The following is a 23,655-nucleotide window of genomic DNA, read 5'->3' on the forward strand; positions in this document are numbered from 1 at the left end:
TTCCTTCCTACCAAATTCGCTTTTATTACAAGGAAAGCAAGATAAGTAATAGCTTCAACGCCTTCCCAGTTGCTGAAAAAACACAAGCAACAAATTCACAGAACAGAGACTATCAAAACAAAGGTATAATCTGAAATACCAACCTTCAGCGCAGGGCACAACTATCAGAGCTCTGTCAATAAAAACCGTGTTTGTTAGATGCTGGGCCACACCAACACTTGAAGATTCCCGAAACTTAATATAACATACTTTGGAGGAAAAAGCAAGTGGTGCGTTGCTGCAAGAAAAAGAAAACCAATTAGATGCTGTAGTTTTGATCTATTTTTGCTAGTCTTATGCAACTATAAATATTAATGCAAATTTAATTCTAAAAATTACAGACCTACAGAACATGAAAACTGAAATAGGTTTTCCACATAGTATCAGATTACTTTAGGCTGGTACAAATATAACTCTAACTTATCCATTAACTACAGTTAAGGGATCAGGATGTAAAACTGCACTATATCCACCTACAGGTTCTCTAGTTCATGTGAACATGTTTCATCAATGCATACACAACCTACCATGGTTAGGAATGAACACTGAGCAGCCTTAATCATGGTCAAAAAAACCCTGAATTCAGCTTTTAGCATCTGAATTACTATACCTAGCTTCTTAATCACAATTAACAATCATGATCATGTTGCATCTGCATTGGTCTTTACTTTTTAATACAGAATATAAATAAAACTCTTCTCCTAAAAATAATTCAAATACTAGAAAAGAAACATTCAGTAATTAAAATATAATTTAATTATAATAAATGTAATAAATATAATATAATTCAGTAATTAAAATATTTTAACAGCATTCTGTAAATGACCGATGCTACAGTTAAATGAAATAAAATTGTACATTAGGCAAACTTCTACATGTGCTTTAAGATCTTCAGTTAAGATTTTTAAGAAATGGTGGAACACTTTTATAGCTGGTATCCTTCTGGAAACACAGCCAATTCCTTTAAGAAGAAGTCTCTACCATCCATTTGATGCTGAATCTGCACACTCATTTTTAATCACCCTGGCATAAACTCTACAAAGTATCATGGGAACCTTTTAATATTTCAGTATTTGTCAAATGCAGCCACTTCATTCCCCCCAAGTTGACACCTCGAACTCTTGGGGCAGTCGGCTCTCCCATGAGCTTAAATTAATAGAACCTAGGATTGTATAACATTGTCTGATAATATGCTGATTAAGTCTGCGAAGACTAGATCTTAAGGAGTGTGTTTGAAGAGTGCGGGTGAACAGCATCAATTTATTTATGATTGTAAAATCCCAAGAAATCTGTGAAAAGCTAGAAAGGATCTCTCCAAAATAGGTAACAGGAAACAGAATGGCAGAAGAGATTCAATATCAGTAAGTGAGAAGTGGTGCACAATAAGACAAGTTCCTGGTTGCACATCAAAAACAATGGCTTCCCATTACTTCTAGGCTGTTTGTGTATTTTAAGCCATATTTTAATTAACTGTTTGTTTGTTGTTGTTGTTTCTATTACGTTTTATTGTAATTCATATTTGGTGTTAGCGTCCCTGAGCCCAGCCCTGGCTGGGGAGGGCGGGGTATGAATAAATTATTATTATTATTATTATTATTATTATTATTATTATTCCCAGCAAGCACAAGGTGGAAGCACTAATACCAATTAAAAGTTTATTCTGCTAACACCCCATTCATATTTACACATTTGAGTAGTCCCAAATCTCTCTGCCATTTACAAGTGCTTGAGGGAAAGGGGGGGGAGGCAGAAAATATAAAATCACTTAGTAAAATAAACGAAACTTTCCTTCATGCCTTGTTAAGAAATATGGTCTACTGTGCATCCCTTACAATCCCTTCCTATGCGTACTTATTGGAACCTTATAATGTAAGGACTATTAATTTCAATGATATATGTTCCCAAGCTGCATGCAAAGGATTGCAGCTTTACACGGAAGCAAGCGCTGTTGATGTGAATAAGGCTTACTCCCGAGTAACTAGTCACTAGCCTAGCAACGCAGTGCAAGGAGCGAGATTCGGGGGAAAGGAAAGCAGGATCCCCGAGGAGCCAGATTTCTCCTACATGGCGTCTTTGCTAAACGCAACGCCGATGAGAGCCTCGAGGAAGCACGAAAAGCGGCTTAGGCCTCTAGGGAGCCCGCATTTCGCCTCCGCAACCGCGGCCTTTCCCAGAACCATCACCCAGAGAAAAGGAGAGAAACGCTGAAGGACTGCGGCTGAGGAGAAACTGGCAGGGTTTTTTGAGGGGGGGGGGAACAGTCACTGGCCGCCATCTTAATTACGGGCAGCTTCTCCTTCTCGTAGAACAGATGCTGCCCAATGACGCAACCACTATGAAGCGAGACGCTCGGCACCCGAAAGCAAGATGGCGGGCGCGGCATCCGGTCCGTTTCTCGCTCTCCCTTGCCTCAAGGATTGTCATTCCCGCCATTCTCTATGGCCCCGAGGGCCCTGCTCGGGCCTCAACTTACTCCGGAGGGTAGAGACGCAACTCCTCGATGTCACCTAAGAAACCGAAGAGCGTTCGCATCTGCTCGCTAGTGACCGCCGATGATAAATTGGTGACTTGGATAACCGAAGTAGGGGTCAAAGGGAAGCCGAGAGGCACCCCGATGCCGCCGCTGTTCATCATGATGGCGGCAAGTTTGCTGTCTCGGCCGAACTAACGCACAGAAGCGAGGAGACGGAAGTCACCACCGAGAAAGAAACGGCGGAGCTTCCTAGAGCGTCCGCACTCGCGCAACTTCCGAGAGAACGCGGCTGCGCCCTGGCGCTGAGGCGGCCCGTTGTTCGTCTCCTCTATGCGGCTTTTAGCTAGGAAACGGAGGGCTTTTTAGTGATTGTTGAGGCAGTGCAGCACCTGAGAGACGGGCAGGGGGTGGACGGACAAAAAATGTCGAAGCATATGGAATAAACAATCCCTAAATTGCACTGTACGCAGTGCCTCCTGCCCTTTCCCTCTCCAGTATCCACATGCACCGCAGCTGACGCATTAGAAGCCTCAAGTAGCAGAATAGATTTCCCCGTTAGGTGGGGTGAATTTTTTGCATATCCCACCCCCGTATTAAAAATCAAAAGAATTGTTTTTTACAAAAAATGCCACAACAGGGAGAGGTTTCATAGATGGATGGGGAGAGAATGGATGAGAGATCAGGCTCTCCAAATTGTGCTGGACTCTACATCCCTGACCATTTTCCATGCTGGATGTGGGCTGATTGGAAGAGGCGTTCCAACAACATCTGGAGGGCCACAGGTTTCTCGCTCCTGTCTAGATTTTGTGTTTTCAAAAATGGACAAACAGCCCTTACTGCTGATTTGCTGCAGTAATCCCAGGTGCATCCTGCACCTTGCATCCACTTATGGCTAAATCAATTATGCCTGCGTAATCTCTGCACTCCCAACTAAACCGGGGGTGGGGAAAATCAAAACTGAGGGCTTTGCACCTGCCCATTGGGAGAGACAGGAAGCCCAGAACACTTGTTCTTTGTCCCTTTTATGAAGAGGCACGTAGTAAGATCTTGGATCCCCTACTGGTGAGGCTCTCCGACCTCCCGCAAAAGCAAAAATTTGACCTTTTGCTGTTAGGCAAAGATCAGAAGATGACCTGGATGGTCGCCAGATTCTCTGTACAGATCTGTAGGTGTAGACCATCGCCCAACTCAAAATAGTCCGGCATGAAAAGCCCCCAAAACGGCTCCATGGGTGATTCTGAGTCGACTCCCTGGGACAGTTTATTGTTGTACATTGTTGCTAAATTTTGTGTTGTACATTGTTTTAATTGTCTGTTTTAACCATATCTGCACAGCAGTTTCTAATGTTGTGAGTGTCCTCTATTTAAGAGGCTTCTACTCTGCAGCCTTGAGATCTGACTGGAGAGCATTCCACAGGGCAGGCACGACTGCCGAGAAGGCCCTCTGCCTGGTTCCCTGTAATCTCACTTCTTGCAATGAGGGAACTGCCAGAAGGCCCTTGGAGCTAAATCTCAGTGTCTGGGCTGAATGATGGAGGTGGAAACACTCCTTCAGGTCTAGTATTAGGAGGGTGAAAAACCATCTATTTGCTTTCATCACACAATGTGTCATTAACCTCAGATGTTGCAACCTTTTCCTGAGAGGAAATTTACAAGAAAAACAAAATCCTTTGCATGAGTTGCTGAGCTCTTCGTATGGGGCTGCTGCTGGGCTTGCTCTGTCCATCTCCTGCTGCTGTAGTAGCAGCAGAAAAGATGAGTGAGCAGCAGCCGCTGTTAACCAAGGGCTGAGAGGAGGCTTGTGACTACAACAACTACAACAACAAAGTCTACATGGACCACACCACCAAAACCACTAGCTGGGTCAACCCACGGGATAGGTATGGAAGGATGGGTGGGAGGATGAGAATGAGCAAGTGAGCAAGTGTCCGAGGTCTCCCTGGCCAGGAGGGGAGCAACGTAGAGGCAAAGTGTGCAGTTTCACATGGCTCCATCTTGCTTCTCCTGCAGTTACGCTCAGTGCCAGACGTAGGGCTCTCACATTTCAGTGGCGCCCATGTAACGCTAAAATTTGACACCCATTCTATAGCATTGTTGTGAAGCCCCCTGCGGCACAGCACCCACTGTGGACAAACCAGTTGCACTACCCTAAAAACACCTCTGCCTAGTGGCGTGCAAAGACAGGGAGGTGGGGGGGTGGGAAGCTGACAGATTGTGAGGGACCCAGGAATTGGGGCCAATCAGTGTGAATTTGGGTCAGGGCTGAACTATTTTCAGCACCTGGTCTCCACTCCCAAAGATGAAAAGTTGTAGTAGAGTTTAAAAGGGATCCCTGAGCACGTGCAAAGTGCCTTTCCCTCTGCCCTTAAATAACTAAGAGATTTGCATGCACACAGAAGGGAGCATTAGCCCCTGTCCAGTGGAGTGGAGGGGTGCCAATACAGATCCTTGCCAAGTCCATAAGGGACCCTAGATACACCTCTGGTGTCCAGTAAGGCTGCAGTCTTATGCACCCACTGAGAGTAAGCCTCATTGAATACAGTGGGACTTTCTTCTGAGTAGCCATGTATAAGATTACACTGTGCCACTGTTGAATCTACTCTTCTCCCAAGAGAAGAGTACAGATTCATCTAGAGCAGGGTGTAGCCAATGTGGTACCTTCCAGATATTCTTGGAACTACAACTCCCAGAATGCCTGTGCTGCTGGAAGCTGTAGTCCAACCACTTCAGGAGGGCACCATGCTGGCTGCTCCCCGAGAGGACTAGTGTTGTACCACCTGTAAAAAAGCTAATCATTTATCAGATAACTGCTCTACAAGAGCTAACTATTGCAGAGGCTGCACTCTGCTCCTTAAGGTTGGGTCACTGGTTCTCCCAGAGGCTTCCTGCCAAAGTTCTCCCAAGGTTGCTATTGCAGGCATAATCACCCTCAATGCTTGACAAATTGCCTCCCACACGCCCACAGGATAGAAGAGAGAACACCAGCCAGATCAGTCCCATCCAACATGACCAAGCGTCTAGGATCATCATCTGCCTCACCATTGGTTTGAGGCAGCACTCTCCTTCAAAGGGACTTAAAATCCAATACAAATAAGGAAAGGGTATTTAAAACAAAGAGAAAAGTCCACGAATCTCTGCTTGATTATAGAATGTTATCAGTGGTAGATTCAAATGATTTAGAAAATTTCAGATTGATTTAGTGAAATCAGTAAATTACACAGCGATTTAAAGAGCATTAGTTTATTATCTATTCTCCATGTGTTACTTCAGAAACAATTTAATTATATACAAAATTTGGAATGCTGAATAAATGCTGATCAATAAAAACATTACATAGCTGCTAATAAGGGAATAGTTACTTTTTTAAAAAGTAGTACAGCAAATTAATGATAAAGGCTTGATTCTGTGTGTTGCTTATTGCTATGATTGTGTTCATAGGATGTGTTCAATTATATACACATTTTTGAAACTCCAGTCAAAAAAAGTAAAAAATGTATTTACACAATAAATATGTGGGGTTTCCCCCCAGAATTTGTAATTTGAACTGATTCTTTAATGAACTGTCATGAAAAGAATATTGAGTTGACAAATACTTTATTCATTCGATGCCAAAGCAACCAAGTGTGCAGATATATCTTATCTGACAAGATGAGAAACATTAAAAATCCATGGCTTCTGAATAATGATCTTCTGTTTTGAATGAGCTTTCTTCCGCAGCTTCATTTCACCATCATCCAACACAAATGGTATAATGCATCCAACATGTCTTTTTTTTAAAAGTATCATCAATGTTTGATTTCCAATATACTTTTTCTAGTTCCTTGCACCAAAAAGTAAAATAAAATAAAAAAACCCAACCCCTAGAAGGCCACAAAGTTTCTTTAAATTCTCTCAACAAACAATTATTCTTTTTGGCAACACTATTGTACAAAGCTATTCAACTAAATTAAATTCTAACAGCATGGTTTACACTGCTTGTTATTTCATACAAAATTGAATTTGAACACTTTATTTCAACCTGATGTTGTCAAAGATAAATGGTGTCCATGATCAATAAAGAATCAGTTCTGATTTGGGACGTTTTGCCCTTACCATGATTATAGTTTATGCCTCAAGTCCTCAGATTAGGACTGATTTGTGGATATTCCCTTTTAAAAGGCTGAGGTTACTAATATAATTAAAAGCAATGAATGTAAATTTTTGAATTCTCAATAAAAAGTCGAGAAATTTAAAAGACACTTTTAGAAGCATGGTAACACTGAAGCCTGCCATTATATAGCTATGTTTCTCATTTTCTTTAAAGATTAACAGCACACAGAAAATAAGTGAACTTTACCAAAATACAGCACATTTTTGCTAATATAAAAATCAATTCCTATGTAAATATTAATGAAAATCAACTAAAATTAATGTACAAAGAGTTGTTAAAGGGTTTCAATTAAAATTATCAAAAACTATACACAGTACAATATGCAGGTGATAACATCTTTGAGTGCAATATCACTGGAGTCTGTGTATTTAAAAAGTACTGCCTTTATCTGTTAAGTATACAGGTTCCTTTCTGTTCCAGCACATCTTTCCAAACACTATAGTAGGCTGGTGCTTTTGCTAATTTCGCTTTAAAACTACCAATTTCTACTTATTAAAAACTGCAGTAACTGAATATTGCTCCAATGACAGATTAATAATTCGCCTTTAAAAAAACAGTTATTGGTCTTCTATGGCACTTTTCTCTGGTCCATAATAACCATGTATTACTTATTACCCTATAGGTTAGGCAATCTCATCTCTGTTATAGAAAGAAAAAAGAGGAAAATAAACATAATGTTTGCCATAAACAAAATTAAATATGTATAATCCAATATTTTATACAAGTAATAAGGAACAAAGGCAGCCTGTGGTAAATCACTATTACGTTAATATAGTTAGAAACCCTTTAATGACTCTCAAGTGTCTAGTTCACATTTAATGTCACCTGTAGGAACAGCCCTTTGAGAAAGATCATTACAAACTGGTGGGTCACAAGTCCCCATCCCTTTGCTCTACAACTTCCCAACAGCAATTCTCCCATCCCTCTGCAACAGTTTCACTGGCTTTGGTTACCTAGCTCCAAACGTATTGTTTCCTTTTAGTCTAACAAGGCAATTCAAGGCCAAACAAAATCTTTCCTAACCCTTTCCTGAACCATTTACTTCTGGGCAGCCCAGTCCCCACAGGCCTCACTGCCATGAACCCCATTAAAAAGAATGAAGCTTTTTTCTGGCAGAGTAAGTTAGAGGTTTGGAACATGCACACATGTGATAGATATATAGGTGATGAGTTACAGGCAACACAGTTTTTAAAAAAACAAAACTGGCCATTTAGTTTTTTCTTTTTCTTTCTTTTTAAAAAATCTATAAATAAGTTGAAAATGGAGTATTTAATACAAGGCAGAAGAAAATCACCCTTTTGCACAAAACTGGGGATTTCCGTAACAGACAGGAGTCTCTGGGCACAACTCCACAGCACAGGTGAAAAAAGTTGTGTGATTAAAAACACTCAAAGTTAAATTAAAGAAAACAAATAAGACAGTCAGTTGATGTGATATGAGCCAATCCTGTAGAACTCCCAGAAGTGTATTTATAGTCTCTCTAAAAAGACTTCACATTTTATTGCATTTTTCTATGGTAGATATACATTCTCATGCTAACTCGTTTCCCTCTTTCTTTCTTGATTCCATACTTTCGCGGCCATTTTACCTGGCCTTTCAAAATTATCCCAGCCAGCCCCACCTTCCATCTACCCATTCATCTGTACAATATGCACATAGCAAAGCCAACATATCAAATCTTATCCACATCTACAGAAGTGGTTTCAACAAAGACATTAAAACCAGGTGAACAAAAAAATAAAGGCAACAAACAGCTACAGGACAGAAAGCCCTGCCATCTGTCCATTGGCTACAATGGAGGCTCCTTGTACACAAAGTTTAGTTATGTGTATGCGTTATCCAAAAATAAACCTACCATCTGTACAAAATACACCACAGGTTTGTTTTTGGAGGAGTGATTTTTGATTGCTACAATGCTTTAAAACTCAACAAGGTTGACTACAATATGCATTTCCAAAACTGTTTTATCTATGTTCTTTACAGTGGTTTCCCCCCTATAACCACAAGATTATTTTATTACTGTACATAATTTTAAAAGTTTTTGTATATAAAAATAATCAAAATATTCAGTTTCCCACAAGTCCTTCAAAGCATCACGCGGACGTTTCTCCTTCCTCCACAGTATTTAAGAAAGTTCTCGAACAATGATGAGTTCCACTGTGTTCTGAAAAGTCTTTAGTAAGGATACCGCTTGTCCATGATCAATATTGATGAAGCTATATCCATTAGCCTGGAAAGAAGATTTAAATCCTGTTAAGTATAGAGGAAAACCTTTTCAATAACAGTTTATTTTATCTGTTTAGCCAACTCTAAATTTGATGGTTGTTTTGAGAATGTGAAGTGACAGCATGCTTCAAAGCAGTTGCAAGAACCAAAGAGAAGGTTAAATTGATAGTGTGGTATGCTGATACTGCCTGGGTTGTCCTGATAGATGGTTTATACCAGGGATGTCCAACAGGTTGATCCCTGCGAGGTTTTGGTAGATCATGGGTTGATCGCTGGCTCCCTTTCCTTAGTGCTGTTGAAACTTACTCCTGCCCCGCCCTCCACTGTTGTCTGATCAGTGGAAGGGAAGACAGAGCTTTCTCTCTGTGTCTGTTTTCATTCAAAGCGATATTATTGTGAGTGACTTTTTCCCGTTGGCCTTAGCCTTTAACCCCCTCCCCCAATGTAACCTCCCTCCTAAGAAAGCATTTGCATAAAAATGGGGCTCTTCTCCTCCCTAACTCAATAGCTCAATAACTTTGACCTGAACCCACCCAAAAAGGGGATAGATCAGATTTTAATTCTAAAAGTAGATCGCAGTCTCTTGGGAGTTGGCCACCCCTAGTGTAAACCATGAGAAAAACAGAAGAAATGCAACCCTGATAATTCTCTTGGACCTCTCAGAGGATGTTATTACCCACCGGCCATGGTATCCTGGAGAGGCTCTTTGCACTGGTAGTTTAAGTTATGATGATAAGGTGGTTCCACTCCTACCTGGAAAGCCAATTCTAAGCGGTAGTTCTGGGGAACTACTTCAGGGTTTTGTCATGCCCCCTCCTTTCTAACATGTATATGGAATTGCTATGTAAGATGCCACCAGTATGCTGACAACACCCCTCTCCCCACCCCCTCTCTTTTATTAAATTAAGGTGGAGCAAAGTTCTGTGGTTTACAGACAGTGCTTTTTTCTGGGGGGATGCAGGGGTATGCATACCCCTAAACATTTTGTGAATCTAAGTTTGGCCTCATTGAGGGGAAGTATTTCAATATGAGTAGGAAAATGAGAGTACCCCTAAACATTTTTCAAAGGGGAAAAAAAGCACTGTTTATAGGTATCAAACTTGTTCTGGATGGACTTGTCTTGCTCCTAAATTATCAAGTGTGTAGCCTGGACGTAAGTCCTGGATCAAGCTATGTCACTGCAGGCCCAAGTAGCCTCACTGGTGGTCTCTCATGGACAGAGGTAGCCCAGCCTCTGTTATCCATGCTCTGGTAGCATCTAGAATTGTCTACAATAATTAGATGTTTGTGTAGTTGCTTTTGAAGAGTATTCAGAAACATGCGATCAGAAGTGACGGAGTGGCTAAGGGATGGGGAAAAGAGACAATATTTTGAAGGCTGCTATAGTGACCAACATTAATAATTAGTAAATTGCTTTAAGCTACATTACCTGAATAATTTTATCGCCTGGCTGCAACAGTTTAGATGCTGGTCCTTCAGGCTGTACCCTGGTTACAAATATACCCTTCAAGTGAACAGGAAACAAATGTTAAATACATACATGCTGGTTTATAGGAACACAACCCTCCATATCTGCAGTAGGGATTTTGACTTTTATATTTGAATGACAGATTCTCTGCATCATCCTAGAAGTTGTATCAAAAACTGTGCAAGGCAAAGTCCAAAGTCCCACTGTGCATGTGCACAGTGGTTCAAAATACTGGGCTGGCCTTGTAGTCACTATTTCAAATAATTTCCCCTTGTTTTTGTCTTATCCAATGCTGCACTAGGAATGCAAGATATTTGTTCCATGGGCTAGAAAAACAACAACATAAGTCAGTGCTTTTTTCTGGGGAAACACAGGGGTACCCCTACACATTTTTTTAGAAAAATGCACTGACATAAGTGAAGTTAGCCACAACAGAACAGCTTTCTGTTAACACCTAATTTGGCTTAGCTGCCTTCAGGTTAGAGGGTTTGCTTTGGAGTAAACATTCTCCTTCTTTTCTTAGCTTTCTTCCTATCTTACCAGCATTCAATTGACCCCAGAACCCCACTATTCCTCCATTTGTAAAACAAACAGCATCCAGCAGGGAACTAGGTGATATGAAACTCAGTCATAATCAGAGCAGATCCACTGAAATTGACAGACTTAAGTCAATTGATTTTAATTAGTCTACGCAGAGTATAACTAATGCTGAATATTACCTGTTTATTTTACCAAACGTAAGTATGGTAAATCATACTTTTGAAAGTAAGGTTTTAAAAGAGAAGGCTGGCAAGCCTTTCAATCTCATCACTCAAAAGAATTCTCTGGATAAGGCTTACAGCTAAAACCTTGTGTTGTAGGGAATGTATTACATATTGGTCTATGATATGAAGTTTGGCCTATGATATGAAGTTTGCTTTATTAAATTAGCCAGACTACCACAAAACTAAAATTCATCAACATTATGGTAGTTCTATAATTTCCTCTGACAACAGGAATTGTGTTTTCCGAATACCTACTTTCCTCAAGTTTAACCCTATCTAGCCTGTTTTTCCTTTTTCTTAAGTAGTAATTATTACATATTACATCTTAACAATTCTTTGCACACAGAGCTAAACTCAATATTGGGCTTATGAGGTCCTTCCACTTCCGCCATCTCTCTCTTCCTATTGTGTAGCTGGTTAAGAAAACCGCACAAGAAAAAGAGTGAAAAATAATGTTTATTAATGCTGGGGGTGGGTGAAGTGCGTGTATGTGCACATACAAATGCAACTGTTTATTTATAGTTAATATAGTCCATCCTTCTTCCCAAAAGGAAGCATGGGAAGTCTGAAAGAAAAAAAATACATTAATGATAAAAACCTTTAAAACATCAAAGAGTTCCTCCTCAATAAAGACAGCAACAGTTAATACCTCCCAAACAATAACCATACCCCAAGAGACTGGATCTATTTAATACTCACATCATCATCAGGCCTGAAGGGGTTTCCTCTGCCACCGGTTCCTCCTGATATACTAAATCCAAGCTCTGGATCCTTTTCAATTCTCACTCTTATCTAAGAAAATCAGAAAATTGATTTGTTCTGCATGTTCGAGTTCATGGAAAAACTGAAGCCATTACATAATCCATTTTTTATATCACATGCTTTACTTCTATATTTTCAAGTTCACCAATGCTTTAAAATATTTTGTTGTATTTCTATTAAGTTTTATATTCTTTGTATTTGTTTTATAAGTTGTATGGGTTACTCAAAGTGAAATACTTACTAAATAAACAAACAAATATTTCTCTAAGCATATTGGGCATATTCCTGAGAAAATTATATGGAAGCATGAACAACAGTGGTAATAAGTGGGCCTTTCTAGCACTGGCCCCAATGTGGTGGAACGCTCTGTCACAAGAGACTAGGGCCCTGCGGGACTTGACATTTTTCCACAGGGCCTGCAAGACAGAGCTGTTCTGCCTGGCCTTTGGTTTGGACTTGGTCTGACCCTTATGTTTCCCTCCCCTTATGGTCTTGATTTATCAGCTATTTTAAAATGAGGCTGCATTTTAAACTGCATTTTAACCTGTATTTTAAATTGGTTATTTTTCTGACCCCCTCCCCCCCCCCGTTTTTCCCCTATTATGTTTTTACTGTGTTTTTATTGGGGTTAGCGACCCTGAGCCTGGCTCTGTCCGGGGAGGGCGAGGTATAAATAAGAATTATTATTATTATTATTATTATTATTATTATTATTATTATGACAGGTCATCAGTAAAGGACATTTGCAAGGTCTCAACCAAGTAAATGTTTCCAGTGCTTTCCAACAACAATCTGAGAATTTATTCATTAAGTCGTAACTTTTGCCCTTACCTCTTGCTTTGACATCTCGTGGCTCTGCCTTGATGGACCCTGGGACTGACTATAGGGTGGCTGATGGGCAACTTTAAGCATTAGATAATCAATTAATTGCTCTCTAGAAGGATGTCTTGCCACAGTTGTTTGGGCAGCAGGATGATGGATTTGGCTATAGTTTGCCTGAGGTCTTGGAGGCTGGCACATCTGCCCATTCGTCAAAGGTATCTGAATAAATGAATAATTCTTAAGCAACATTTTACATCTGCAAGAATATGTATATATATTATATTGATGCTCAGCTGATAATGATTTTTCAGCACTTACAAGAGATTTTGTTGTCAAACATGTCTGTTGTATTCTTCTTTTTAAAAAATCTAATAGCATTATACACAAAACAAATGGGAATGAAATGCATTTCCCCCCCAACTTTTGTTTAGTACAAACTAGACCACTGGGCTAAACTAATCAATTAGGGAATATATAATTTTTTGGGTGGAAGTTCTCATAGATTTTTGAATTGCTTTTGAAGTTTTAGTATATTGCTTATGGTTCTCAAAGGATGTGGCAGGGGAAGATAGCAAATGTGATGGTAAGATCCAAGGACAATCAAAGAAACATTTAAACATTTCAGTGTACTATAGTATAGTATATAAATTTTGGTGTACTATAGTATAGTATTAAAAATTTCTTTTTTTATTTGCAGAACATGAATAGATATCTTTTCAAAATCAGAGCAAGAGCATCAAGTGATTCTGAAGACAACGTAGTTGTGATCCAGAACTACTGTTTGAACAGAGAGCTGGAGAAATCTCATTTATAATTATATTTTGTGAATGATTCATGTTCTTAAGTTGCTGCACTGTTTTATACTTTCTGGATGTTCCATGATCATATTAAAAGTAGTTGTGTTCTATGTTATAAATTAAGCATTGCTAGAAGTTGTTTATTTTTGTTTTCAAATGTATTTTTATCAAAAAATTCAGTGTGGCACAAGAAAAAAATTATTCTGAAAAGTGTAGTGCAGAGAAAAAGGTTTGAGAACCACTGGCTTATATGAATGCATGAATAATGCATTTATTTCCCCCCCTCTAATTTGTGGCAGTTAGGCTTGAATAACCAAATGTGTGTTGTAGTTGAGCCTTTCATGATACAACAAGGCACTGGAGTTGCAATTCTATACACAGCTATCCAGGAGTAAATCTCACTGAGTCCAATGTGACTTGTTTCTGAGTAGACATGCAAAGAGCAGCTGACATTTTCTGTGTTATAACCTGTCTTGAGTACACACAATTAGGTAAGTAAATAGTTGCTGATTTTTTCCCTTCACTATGCATTTCTTGCCCATAACAATGGCCTTGTTCGGCTGCAATTAACAAGGTCTGGGCTTGTGAGCTCCCAACTCCCCTGTTCTCCTACAATGCAGCCACAACAGGAGACTGGAAACCAATAAGACAAGACTGGATCAGCATTTGAATCCAGCTTCAAGCAAGGCAGAAAATGAACTGAGCCTCCAAGGAAGGCGAGCAGCTCACATCTAGTAAAAGGGTAGCATTTTCTGCCTCCTTCAAGTAAACAGAAGATGGAAACCCACATGGCGGTGTCCAAGTGCCACCCGAGAAGGGAAGTTTCTGCTTCCATTTTAAGTGAACCGCACTTTATTTATTTAATTATTTAAATAAATAATTAAACTGCACTGTGATTTATTTAATTATTTCATAAAATTTATACACCGCTTTATTGTATATATATAAAAAAACCCTCAAAGAGGTTTACTCATTATGCTCAAGCCTGGACAAACTGTGCTCTGTCTTAACTATAATTTAGGGAAACATGCCAGCTTCAAACAGTGATTAATTTCCCTAAACCATAGTTAACATTTATCACAGTTCTGCATTTGGACATAATTAACCATTAATTAACTAGAAATGAAAGCTTTTGATCTTCTTGTTAACACAACAGGGAGGTGGGAGCACAGAATCCATAGTTTAGCATTGTGCCTGAACCAGATATTTGTGTCAGAACAATACTTTTATAGATTGTGAATGATCCCTGTAGCTTATTACCTGCACAGGAACTTTCTTCATGTTGTCTGAAGCAACATCTTTGAGGCTAAGTGTGGCAGATGAATAGTTCTGCTGTCCAGCAACGAATACATCTTCTTGACATTGCTCTACTGAGGTTGATGTTTGGGGATGCTTTAAATGATAAAAGCATACAAACATTACTGCTATATTGTAAACACATTATACAAGAATTGCCAATTTTGTTCATATGACTGTTAAGCATATTACTTTGGTGCATTCAAGAATTTAATCATATTAATCAGCCTTGGGAGGACCATAAATGTTAACTCCAGCTTTTGAAACAACACTGGAACTTACTCTGAACAGCATAATAAAACTATTCATTAAACAGCTGCTATTTAAGGATTTGCAAACATAACACAAAAGTCTTTTGTTAACTTTGTTCTGCTAGATTTACCCGATGCCCATCCACTTTTTCGAACATGAACCTCACCATTGCCGCTTCCTACACCTTGTCTTGCTGAACTATGTTAACAATTTAGTTTGCATGAATTCCTCTAAATATAATTTCGATTGCTGATTTTCCCTCAGGAATTGAAAGGTAGGTGGGACTACGACAGCCGTTCTCTTTTTATGACAGAAGTATGGGATTCCAAAGAAGCTCAGTGGAACTACTGTGAGCTGTGTATCAAACATATCATCATCATCTTATTATTATTATTAATTAGTATTAATAGAGCACTATCAATGTGCAGAGCTCTTCACAGACTGACCACTAAAAAGATACATTCTTGTTCCAAGGATCTTAAAATGTAAATCAGTGAGAAACAACAGAAGGAAGAAAGATTAGTAACGCAAAGACAACAGGAAAAGAATATGGTTCTGTTCAGTTACATGCTAAATTACAATAAGGAATGAGGAATCAAGATTTAGCCAAAGGTTACATGGAGGAAGACCCCGGGAGGCAGGCGGGACAACAAGGAGAGAGTGCAGAGTGATGCATCAGGAAGAATTCAGTTGGCTGAGGATGTTGGAGCTGGAGACAGCATGTACTGCAATATGATAATGAAAAAAATAAGGGAAAGGAAGGTCAGGCTAGGCTATGTTGGATACAGGAGCAGACAGGAAGCCAGTACAGGGATCTAAAGAGGGAAATGATATGATATTAAATATGATAAGTGAATTATTTTTGAGTGCCAAGATGTGGCAAAAGAAGGCCAGAAAGGAGAAGGCTGCAGGACACAAGGTGAAAGATGGCCTGAGTATGAACTGGAATTTTTGCCAAGAGGGCAAACAGGAACGGTCATATTTTTGCAAAGTTATACAATGTGATTTGGAAACAGATTGAATATTGAGAAGAAATAATCAAAGATAATGTTCGGGCCTCATGTGCTATAAATAAAATTGATGATGATGTTGAGTAGAGAATCCAAAGAGACAAAAAGGCTTGTGGAGTTGTGTAAGTTCCTTGGACATATTAAGTTAACTTTTAATCAAGAAAAACGAGGAGGGCTATAGATGGCTCATACTTAGAAATGAGTAATTATATCTAACTACAGAGTATTACAAAATTTAACTTCCCCTATTATCTATCAGGAGAAATTGGTGAATCCTTGTGAACCCCAGTATAGAATTGTGATTCTGGCTGCTGCCTATGTCTTTGTAACACAAAGCTGCAGTACTGTTTACATAGTTTCATCAGCGTACAGAGCACTTTTTATAGGGGGCTCTGGTTAAATTGCACAAGTTAAAATAAAAGGGAAAACATAACAGGGGAGGTAGTGAATAGAGAAGGTAAAGCATCAGTGTGAGCCAATAGAAATACATAAAAATCACCACTCCAATTTATTTATACTGTATTATCATAGAATTCCACAGGCTGAAAGCAGAAACCATCAGGTTACGCTGACACCAGATATGCTTGTAAGATAATAAACAAGCTCAGAACTATTGAATTATCTAAACATCTCAAGGAAGGAAGCTGTTTTTCCATCCTTGAGAAGCAGAATCCCTAAGGTCACCTGCCAATCGAGGGATAAATCTCTTCAGTATCTTTATATGGCTATCAGTTGGCTTGTAGGCAGAATATGCCAAATTATTATATAAAAAATTAAGTCTCATTTCAGAACTGCTCTTCTCTGATGCTTTAGCAGAAAGCATTTTAAAAAATTACAAATATTGAAAGAAAATTCTTCAATAATTGCCATTATTGAATCACCATATTACAGTAATGGGTGGAATCAGCCACAATCTAGAATTACACAATTACAAAAGTGCAGTTTTAAAGGCACTATCACATGCCTCTTCCAATTTCTTACTAACAATAGCCTGTTTATGTATGTACTCACACGAACAATGTGAACACCAGAACTTCTTCCGTCTGCAACACTCAAGGCAACATTGCCTTGGCTGCCATGCAGATCCCTAGAGCTGCCATAGTGAAAGCTGCTAACTGGAGCATAATTGGAATTAAAGGACCTAGACAGCATGCTCTGAATAAAGAGGGGACAGATAACAGAGATTAGTGCAGCATGCATAAACCACGGGACACGTTATACACCAAGTCAGTATGGACACACATACTGCATAACCATGCAAAAAAGAAATATCATGCACACAAAGGGTAACACCCATTGTGACTAGAAAAAACCTCGGTGACATGCCAGGTGATCTTACTTGTTGTGACGTAACAAGCAGTCTGACGTAACAGACACACAAATTACGTAAAAACAAGCCCATTCAAAATGTGCACGACGCTAAGAAAAACAGATGTTTAGCTGTCACGTTTTAAACATCCTCAACATAATCTATGGGCAGCTATGTTTACAGAAAGGGAAAGTGGATGACTGAAGTACACTTTTCTGGAAGCTCATTCTGAGCAGAAACACCATTGCCTCAACATATTTCTGCATTGCAGACAACTCCCCACTTACATGCAGTTTATTTGCGCGTGTGCGCGCACACACACACAGGGTCAGGTATCTGGAAATGGGGAGCACCTGGGCAACCAAGCCCAGCCATCCCTCTGGTTCTTCCCCGCTCATCAGCTGTGCCTATCCATGGAGCCATGTGAGCTGGAGGGACAGTGCAGGTTACCCAGCTGAGGTGCAGGCAAGCTTCACCCCTGCCCACCAGCTGAGCTGATACTTGTGGACCCCCCCCCCTTTTACACAATTTTGCGTATGCAGACAGGAGTTCAGAATGTAACCCCCAGGTAAATGGGGAGTAGCTGGTATTTTAGGGGGCAGTTTTTCCAACACCCTTTTCTGGTCTTTCAAAACCAGCACAAAATTAGAATTACTGAAGTTTAACATGACTTAAATTGAATTTAGAAGACTAATCAGGTTTATCTTCAAAGTTTAGAATTTTCAAACCATTTTCATTTACATAAGATACGATAGCACTTTCCAATGTCGATACTGATTATGACAACATTGGTTTAAATCATCATCTTTTATAAACATTTTTTGTGTGTGAATAAGGGACACAGGAACAACAAATGCAGCAAATTCGGTAGTTTTGCAAAGTTAACTGACTTGACAAATGAATCAGGAAGGTTGCTGAAAATATTCAAACACAGCCACTCACAGTTCCTAAATGTTTGCAATATTACTAGATGTTATGAGGAAACCAATAGTGATAAACACAGGCTAAAATCCTGAGCACTGTAATAATAATAATTTTATTATTTATATATGTCCCATTTCAATAGCTCCCCAGCAGAGAGAAGTGATATTTAAAATATTTTTATTCTACTTTTCCTCAAAAGGAGTTCAAGGTAGCTAACAATTAAATCAATAAAATAAGAAAAAGACCATAAAAAATACAAAAATTAAAAGAAACAAACGTTAAGCACATTAATCAAAAGTTGTTCAATAAAACAATTTAAACTTTCTCCAACAGCATGTCATTAACATGCAGTGAAAATTTATTGGAAAGATAGCTAGGCAGGCTTTCCTCAAGGAGGAAGTCCAAAGCCTGAGCCTACCTACTGAAAAGGTCCTTTTATCGATCCTCAACTAGATGTATTTTAGGAGTCATTGAAGCTTCTGTTGAGGATCTTTATAGCTTCATTAACTTTGAACCATGAAATCAGGAATCCTCTCTAAACCGCACCCCATAAACTGAGTAACTGATACTCAAACCAGGATCACACACCCCCCCCAAACAAACACTGTCCGATTCAATCCAAACTGGTTCCAAAGTTTTGCAACTGTTTTCAGCAAAAACCCAAAGTTTTGAAGGGCCCCTCAAAATGGGTTACTATCTTAGTGTGGGGCCATACTAGAGTTACTCTTCTTCACCTTTTGTTTTTCAATGCATGTATGAGACTGGTGCACCCAAAGAGCCAACCAGGATTGCCTTCTGAGTAGTCAAACATAGGATTTCAAGATATCTTATCATGAAATATATCTGTCTCTTTGGGAAGCAGAACTTGCAAGTTAATAGTTTCAAATACGGAGTTGTTTTTTTAAAGTACTTTTTATTGATACCCGTTCCAATGTCAAGGGTCTATTGCCAGCTTCTTTAGGAGCGCCCAGGAAAGTAGGCGGAGCAAGAGTTAAAGACTATGCATTATGAAGACCACAGGCCTCTCAGCAATTTGTATGGATACTCTTGTGTGTATTAAACATGTTCTGATCTACAGAATCTACATTTTATGTTGCCTTACAGTTCTGCTACTGGAATTGTAAAAAAAACCCAGAAACGTTTTATTTGTTATAAAAATCTCAATAAAAAGAGTAAGATGGTAACCAACTTTTGAGGGTGCTGCAAAATGTGGGGGTTTCATTACAAAAAGGCTGCAAAACAATTGCAAAACTGATCTTAATTACCATGCAGGCTTGTACAAAAGAAGGCTACTTCCCAATCCACTGTGGCCTCTTGCTATGTGATGATCTGAGACTTCTGACATTCCAGAGCATAGCAGAAAGGAGATGTACAGTGACTCCCTCATAGCTGAGACCATGTTAGATGGGGTCTAAACCCAGCATTAATCCTTAGCTGTTTTTGGACTACAATTCCCATCATCCCTGACCACTGGTCCTGCTAGCGAGGGATGATGTGAGTTGTAGTCCAAAAGCAGTTGGAGACCCAAGTTTGGTAAACCCTGACCCAGTCAGTTCATGAAGCAGAAAGAGGTGAGATGATAGAGTTCTGAAGTTTTAGGATGAATAGTATCATTTCAGATACATTTTAGAATTTTTTAAAACAAACAAACAAACATGTTCTGCTATCAGAAAATAAGCCCAACAAGAAGAGAGCTCTCCCTGGTGTTTTTTGTTTTTCAGGAAGCTTGGTACATAAAAGGCATCCCCTACTTGCACACGGGTGGCGCTGTGGGTTAAATCATGGCAGTTCAAATCCCCGCGATGGGGTGAGCTCCCGTTGCTCGGTCCCTGCTCCTGCCAACCTAGCAGTTCGAAAGCACAGTAAAAGTGCAAGTAGATAAATAGGTACCGCTCCAGCAGGAAGGTAAACAGCATTTTCGTGCGCTGCTCTGGTTCGCCAGAAGCGGCTTAGTCATGCTGGCCACATGACCCAGAAGCTGTACCCCGGCTCCCGCGGCCGGTAAAGCGAGATGAGCACCACAACCTCAGAGTTGTCCACGACTGGACCTAACGGTCAGGGGTCCCTTTACCCTTTACTTGCACACTAAATTGATACATTCCTTCATTCTACCCTCACATTCTGTCATATGTGTAAATGAGATCTTCCACTGTACAAAATACTTATCATGCTTAATAGGGTGGAACCATACCTGCACATTTTAAATTATATTGTTTTAAAGAGAAGAATTACAAGACTTCACCCTTTTAAAAAGAATGCTGAAATTCAGGAATGGAATATTCCTGAGGGGGTCAGGGCACCAGAACAAACACACACACGCACACACACACGCACACACACACATTGCTGTTTAGCCTGCTTAGGTTTAAAATGTATTCAAACTTTTGTATAGGAAACTAATCTGCGAGCTGAATTTGAGTACTTTGGCCTGAATTCTTTTAATGGCTTTTTCTACTGGTTTCACATGTAGAATTTATTATCCCTGATGTGACCTTTACTGAATTCCTTCTCAACGGGGGCTCAATTAAAATAACTGCTGATGAAATCCAATGAATACACTAGAAAGGTGAAAAACTGGTCGAACTAAAAGTAAGAGTCCCATAGTGCTTTTATTCATAAAGCATTCTTTTTAGGTAAGTTAAGGCTCATTACTTCCCACATGTCTGAGAGCTTTCCTCATTGTTCCGCAGCTGTGCCTTGCGAAAATCTGATCTTACCCACTGAACTGAAGCTTGGTTAAGAAAATCTGTCTTTGAATTTTCAGTGCATCTGATAAGATCCAATTCAGTGGGTAAGATCAGATTTTGGCAAGAATAATGAGAAAAGCTCTCGGACCTGGGGGAATTAATACACAATACAATCAAAATATAGATCAAGCTAAAGTGTGGATCAACCCTAAATTTAAAGAGTACCATTACAAATGAGAACATGGGTGTTGCCTAAACAAACACTAAAGCTAAGCAATGCATATTATTTTAGGAATGAGACCAATTTCAGAATTCTAGGACTAATGGCTGGTTGATGTACATTTTGTGCTTTAAATCATGCTATCTAAGAAACCACATATTATTTGCAGTATGATTGCCACTTACATTTTCAGAGTGTTTGTCATGTTTCCCTAAAATCAAACTGAACCATGTAGGTTCAGTGGCTAACAGTATGGCATGCACACAAACAGTGTAACTTTTCAGAGGCAACTACATCAGAATAATTAAATGAAACTGCAGGTGGGATCCACATCGTTCATAAAAATGCCAAACCATGCTGAAGTGCTATGGAAAAGATCCTGAGTGAGTCTGGGCTTGGGCTCTCCAAATTCCCTTCTCTTCCACCCGTGCAGTGGTGAAAATAGTTAAAAGCAAATGCTTCCAATCAGTTTGTTTTTATTTCCAAGCCAGGACTAACTGTGGCCAGCTTTAAACTGTGGTTTACAATCTTGGCTTGTTCAGATAAACCATAGTTAAAACCAGTCACAGTTTGTCCTGGTTAGGACAGTTAGTTGCATATGGAAGTAAATGCTTCTGTTTTCCCCCTTACAGCCACACTGAAAGGAGCCAGGGGAGCGCCCACGAACCCAGGCCTCATTTCCACAACACTAAAGTTTTATATCTACAGCAGCCTATGATGAAGTACTTTGGAATTCTCTTTCAGGAAACAGCCATTATATTCATACTTTACCCTGCAACTATTTAGTATAGCCCACACAAACTTGCTTTTCCAAGATTCAGAGACTTTTCATTCTGATCACCCAAATTCAAAAACAAGCATTTAAAGCTATCTGGAGCATATGATCAGTATGAATCCAAGTCCTAAGTTTTACACCAGTCTTTTATTTAAGCATTCATCTGACAGCCACAAGCAACAAGGCTTTGCACACAGGCAAGTCAACTGGTTGGCAGACAGTGGTGCTAACTTGAATAAAATATGGGGGGGGGGCAAGGTAAGCCCCACCCCACATAATTGATCACATGACACAGTGCACCCACACCATTTGAATACAATGCCCATAAACTTGGGGGGGGAGCAGCCTCCTCAAATATTTTATGGGGTGGTAAAGCCCCCTCAGCCCCTAGGAGTTGGCTCCTATGTTGGCAGACAAGGTGCTGAGTGCTCCATCCCTTCACTGTGCCCAGCATAGCAGCCAAACAGGCTGCCGGAAGATAGAAGTCACTTCCTTCATACTCTACATAGAAATACAATAGGCTACTGTAGAAGGGACAGAGGACCCTGTCGCTCCTCTGCCAGCTTCCACCAAGCTAGGGTTTTTTTGTGCTTGTGTGCAGACTAGTAACTTTGTAGATTTACAATGCTGTCTTGATGAATCAGTCCAACTTTCTGTCTTCAACAGTAGCCACCAGATGGCCCCAAGAAGCTTAAAATATATGGGAGGATGGATTTAAGCCACCACCAACATCTGAACGGAGGAGCTATATTTAACTGAACATGAAATGCAATTGATAAAATGTTGGGGTTTTTCTATCAAATATGGATTGTAGCAGATTAGAAAATCTGCATTTAAAGCGAAGGAGCCGCTTCTGACAGCGGGAACAAATATCTAAACAATGCAGTCCTTTGTTACCAGTTTTACTGTAACATGTCGGTACTGCAGCAGAACACTGTGTGTGGATGCTGACCCTAGCTGAAGGTAGCATTGGTCTGTATTGTAGTATTGGTCTGTTCCAATATTACGTCCGATACTGTATTGTAAAACTCAAGGAGAAAACAATGTGTAATTACATCTCCTGTAATTACATCTCTGGTAATTTCTTCTCCCACTCTCTATTCTCACTCAACTTGTACCTTAGTCACAGCCCCCCCCCAAGCCCCCTTCCTTTCATTCCTCTTCCCAGGCCCATTTACTTTCTCCTCTTTCTCTTGAAAATAGCTTTCTTTTCTTCCCTGCTTTTCTATTCCCAATTTGTTTTTATATTTATTTATGGTTATACATTAACCTTTCGTAAATTCCTCCTCTGCCCTTTTTCCCTCAGAGGAGGAAGATTTCCTTTCCTCTTCCTTTCCTCTCCTCATTCCCCAAACTGTCTTCCAGTCTTCTGGTCCAACCAAAAGGCTATGGCATAATTAGGTGGCAAGAGAGGCAAGAGAAGAGGTACTGGGCATGGCAATGAGGCCTTCCTGAAGGTGGCCCAAGGCACACTGGTGGGTTCTGATCCACTATTTGAGAAACATGGTATTATTCAAATGTCATTGTACCAGATTCAGTCATGGCAAAGCAGCAACCATGCGTCTCTGATAATATATGAATCAGGTTTTCCTATCTGAGCTTCAAGCGTTCTGAAACACATCACTTTCCCACTTAGATTTCACTAGACATTATGGCAAAAAACCTCAGATATTCTTTACCGG

At 39.7% G+C, this 23,655-nt stretch overlaps 2 protein-coding genes and 1 long non-coding RNA gene across 11 annotated transcripts in view; 1 reads left to right on the forward strand and 2 right to left on the reverse strand.

Annotated features, from left to right (window-relative positions):
- SREK1 (splicing regulatory glutamic acid and lysine rich protein 1) overlaps positions 1-2,734 on the reverse strand; it is a 26,892-nt gene extending 24,158 nt beyond the window's left edge. For 4 of the 8 annotated variants that reach the window (XM_083465264.1, XM_083465263.1, XM_083465262.1 and 1 more), the window contains exons 1-2: positions 2,513-2,734; positions 144-277 (exon numbers count right to left, since the gene is read on the reverse strand). In XM_083465264.1, the coding sequence (XP_083321390.1) occupies positions 144-277; positions 2,513-2,673 (295 nt within the window). In that variant the 5' untranslated portion in view covers positions 2,674-2,734. The remainder of the gene's footprint in view (positions 1-143; positions 278-2,512) is intronic. The other 4 variants (XM_083465268.1, XM_083465266.1, XM_083465267.1 and 1 more) reach the window with 3 other exon arrangements.
- A 147-nt stretch (positions 2,735-2,881) lies between these two features.
- LOC310688807 lies at positions 2,882-13,623 on the forward strand. Its single transcript, XR_014517202.1, has 2 exons — positions 2,882-3,071; positions 13,401-13,623. It is a non-coding gene; the product is annotated as an uncharacterized lncRNA (long non-coding RNA).
- ERBIN (erbb2 interacting protein) overlaps positions 5,736-23,655 on the reverse strand; it is a 90,631-nt gene continuing 72,711 nt past the window's right edge. The window contains exons 22-27 of one of the 2 annotated variants that reach the window (XM_083465171.1): positions 17,070-17,213; positions 14,761-14,892; positions 12,713-12,922; positions 11,819-11,911; positions 10,317-10,391; positions 5,736-8,891 (exon numbers count right to left, since the gene is read on the reverse strand). In XM_083465171.1, the coding sequence (XP_083321297.1) occupies positions 8,787-8,891; positions 10,317-10,391; positions 11,819-11,911; positions 12,713-12,922; positions 14,761-14,892; positions 17,070-17,213 (759 nt within the window). In that variant the 3' untranslated portion in view covers positions 5,736-8,786. The remainder of the gene's footprint in view (positions 8,892-10,316; positions 10,392-11,818; positions 11,912-12,712; positions 12,923-14,760; positions 14,893-17,069; positions 17,214-23,655) is intronic. The other variant, XM_083465172.1, reaches the window with a different exon arrangement.

This window comes from Podarcis liolepis (genome assembly GCF_965112155.1).
Source record: "Podarcis liolepis genome assembly, chromosome: 11".
Lineage (NCBI taxonomy): Eukaryota > Metazoa > Chordata > Lepidosauria > Squamata > Lacertidae > Podarcis > Podarcis liolepis.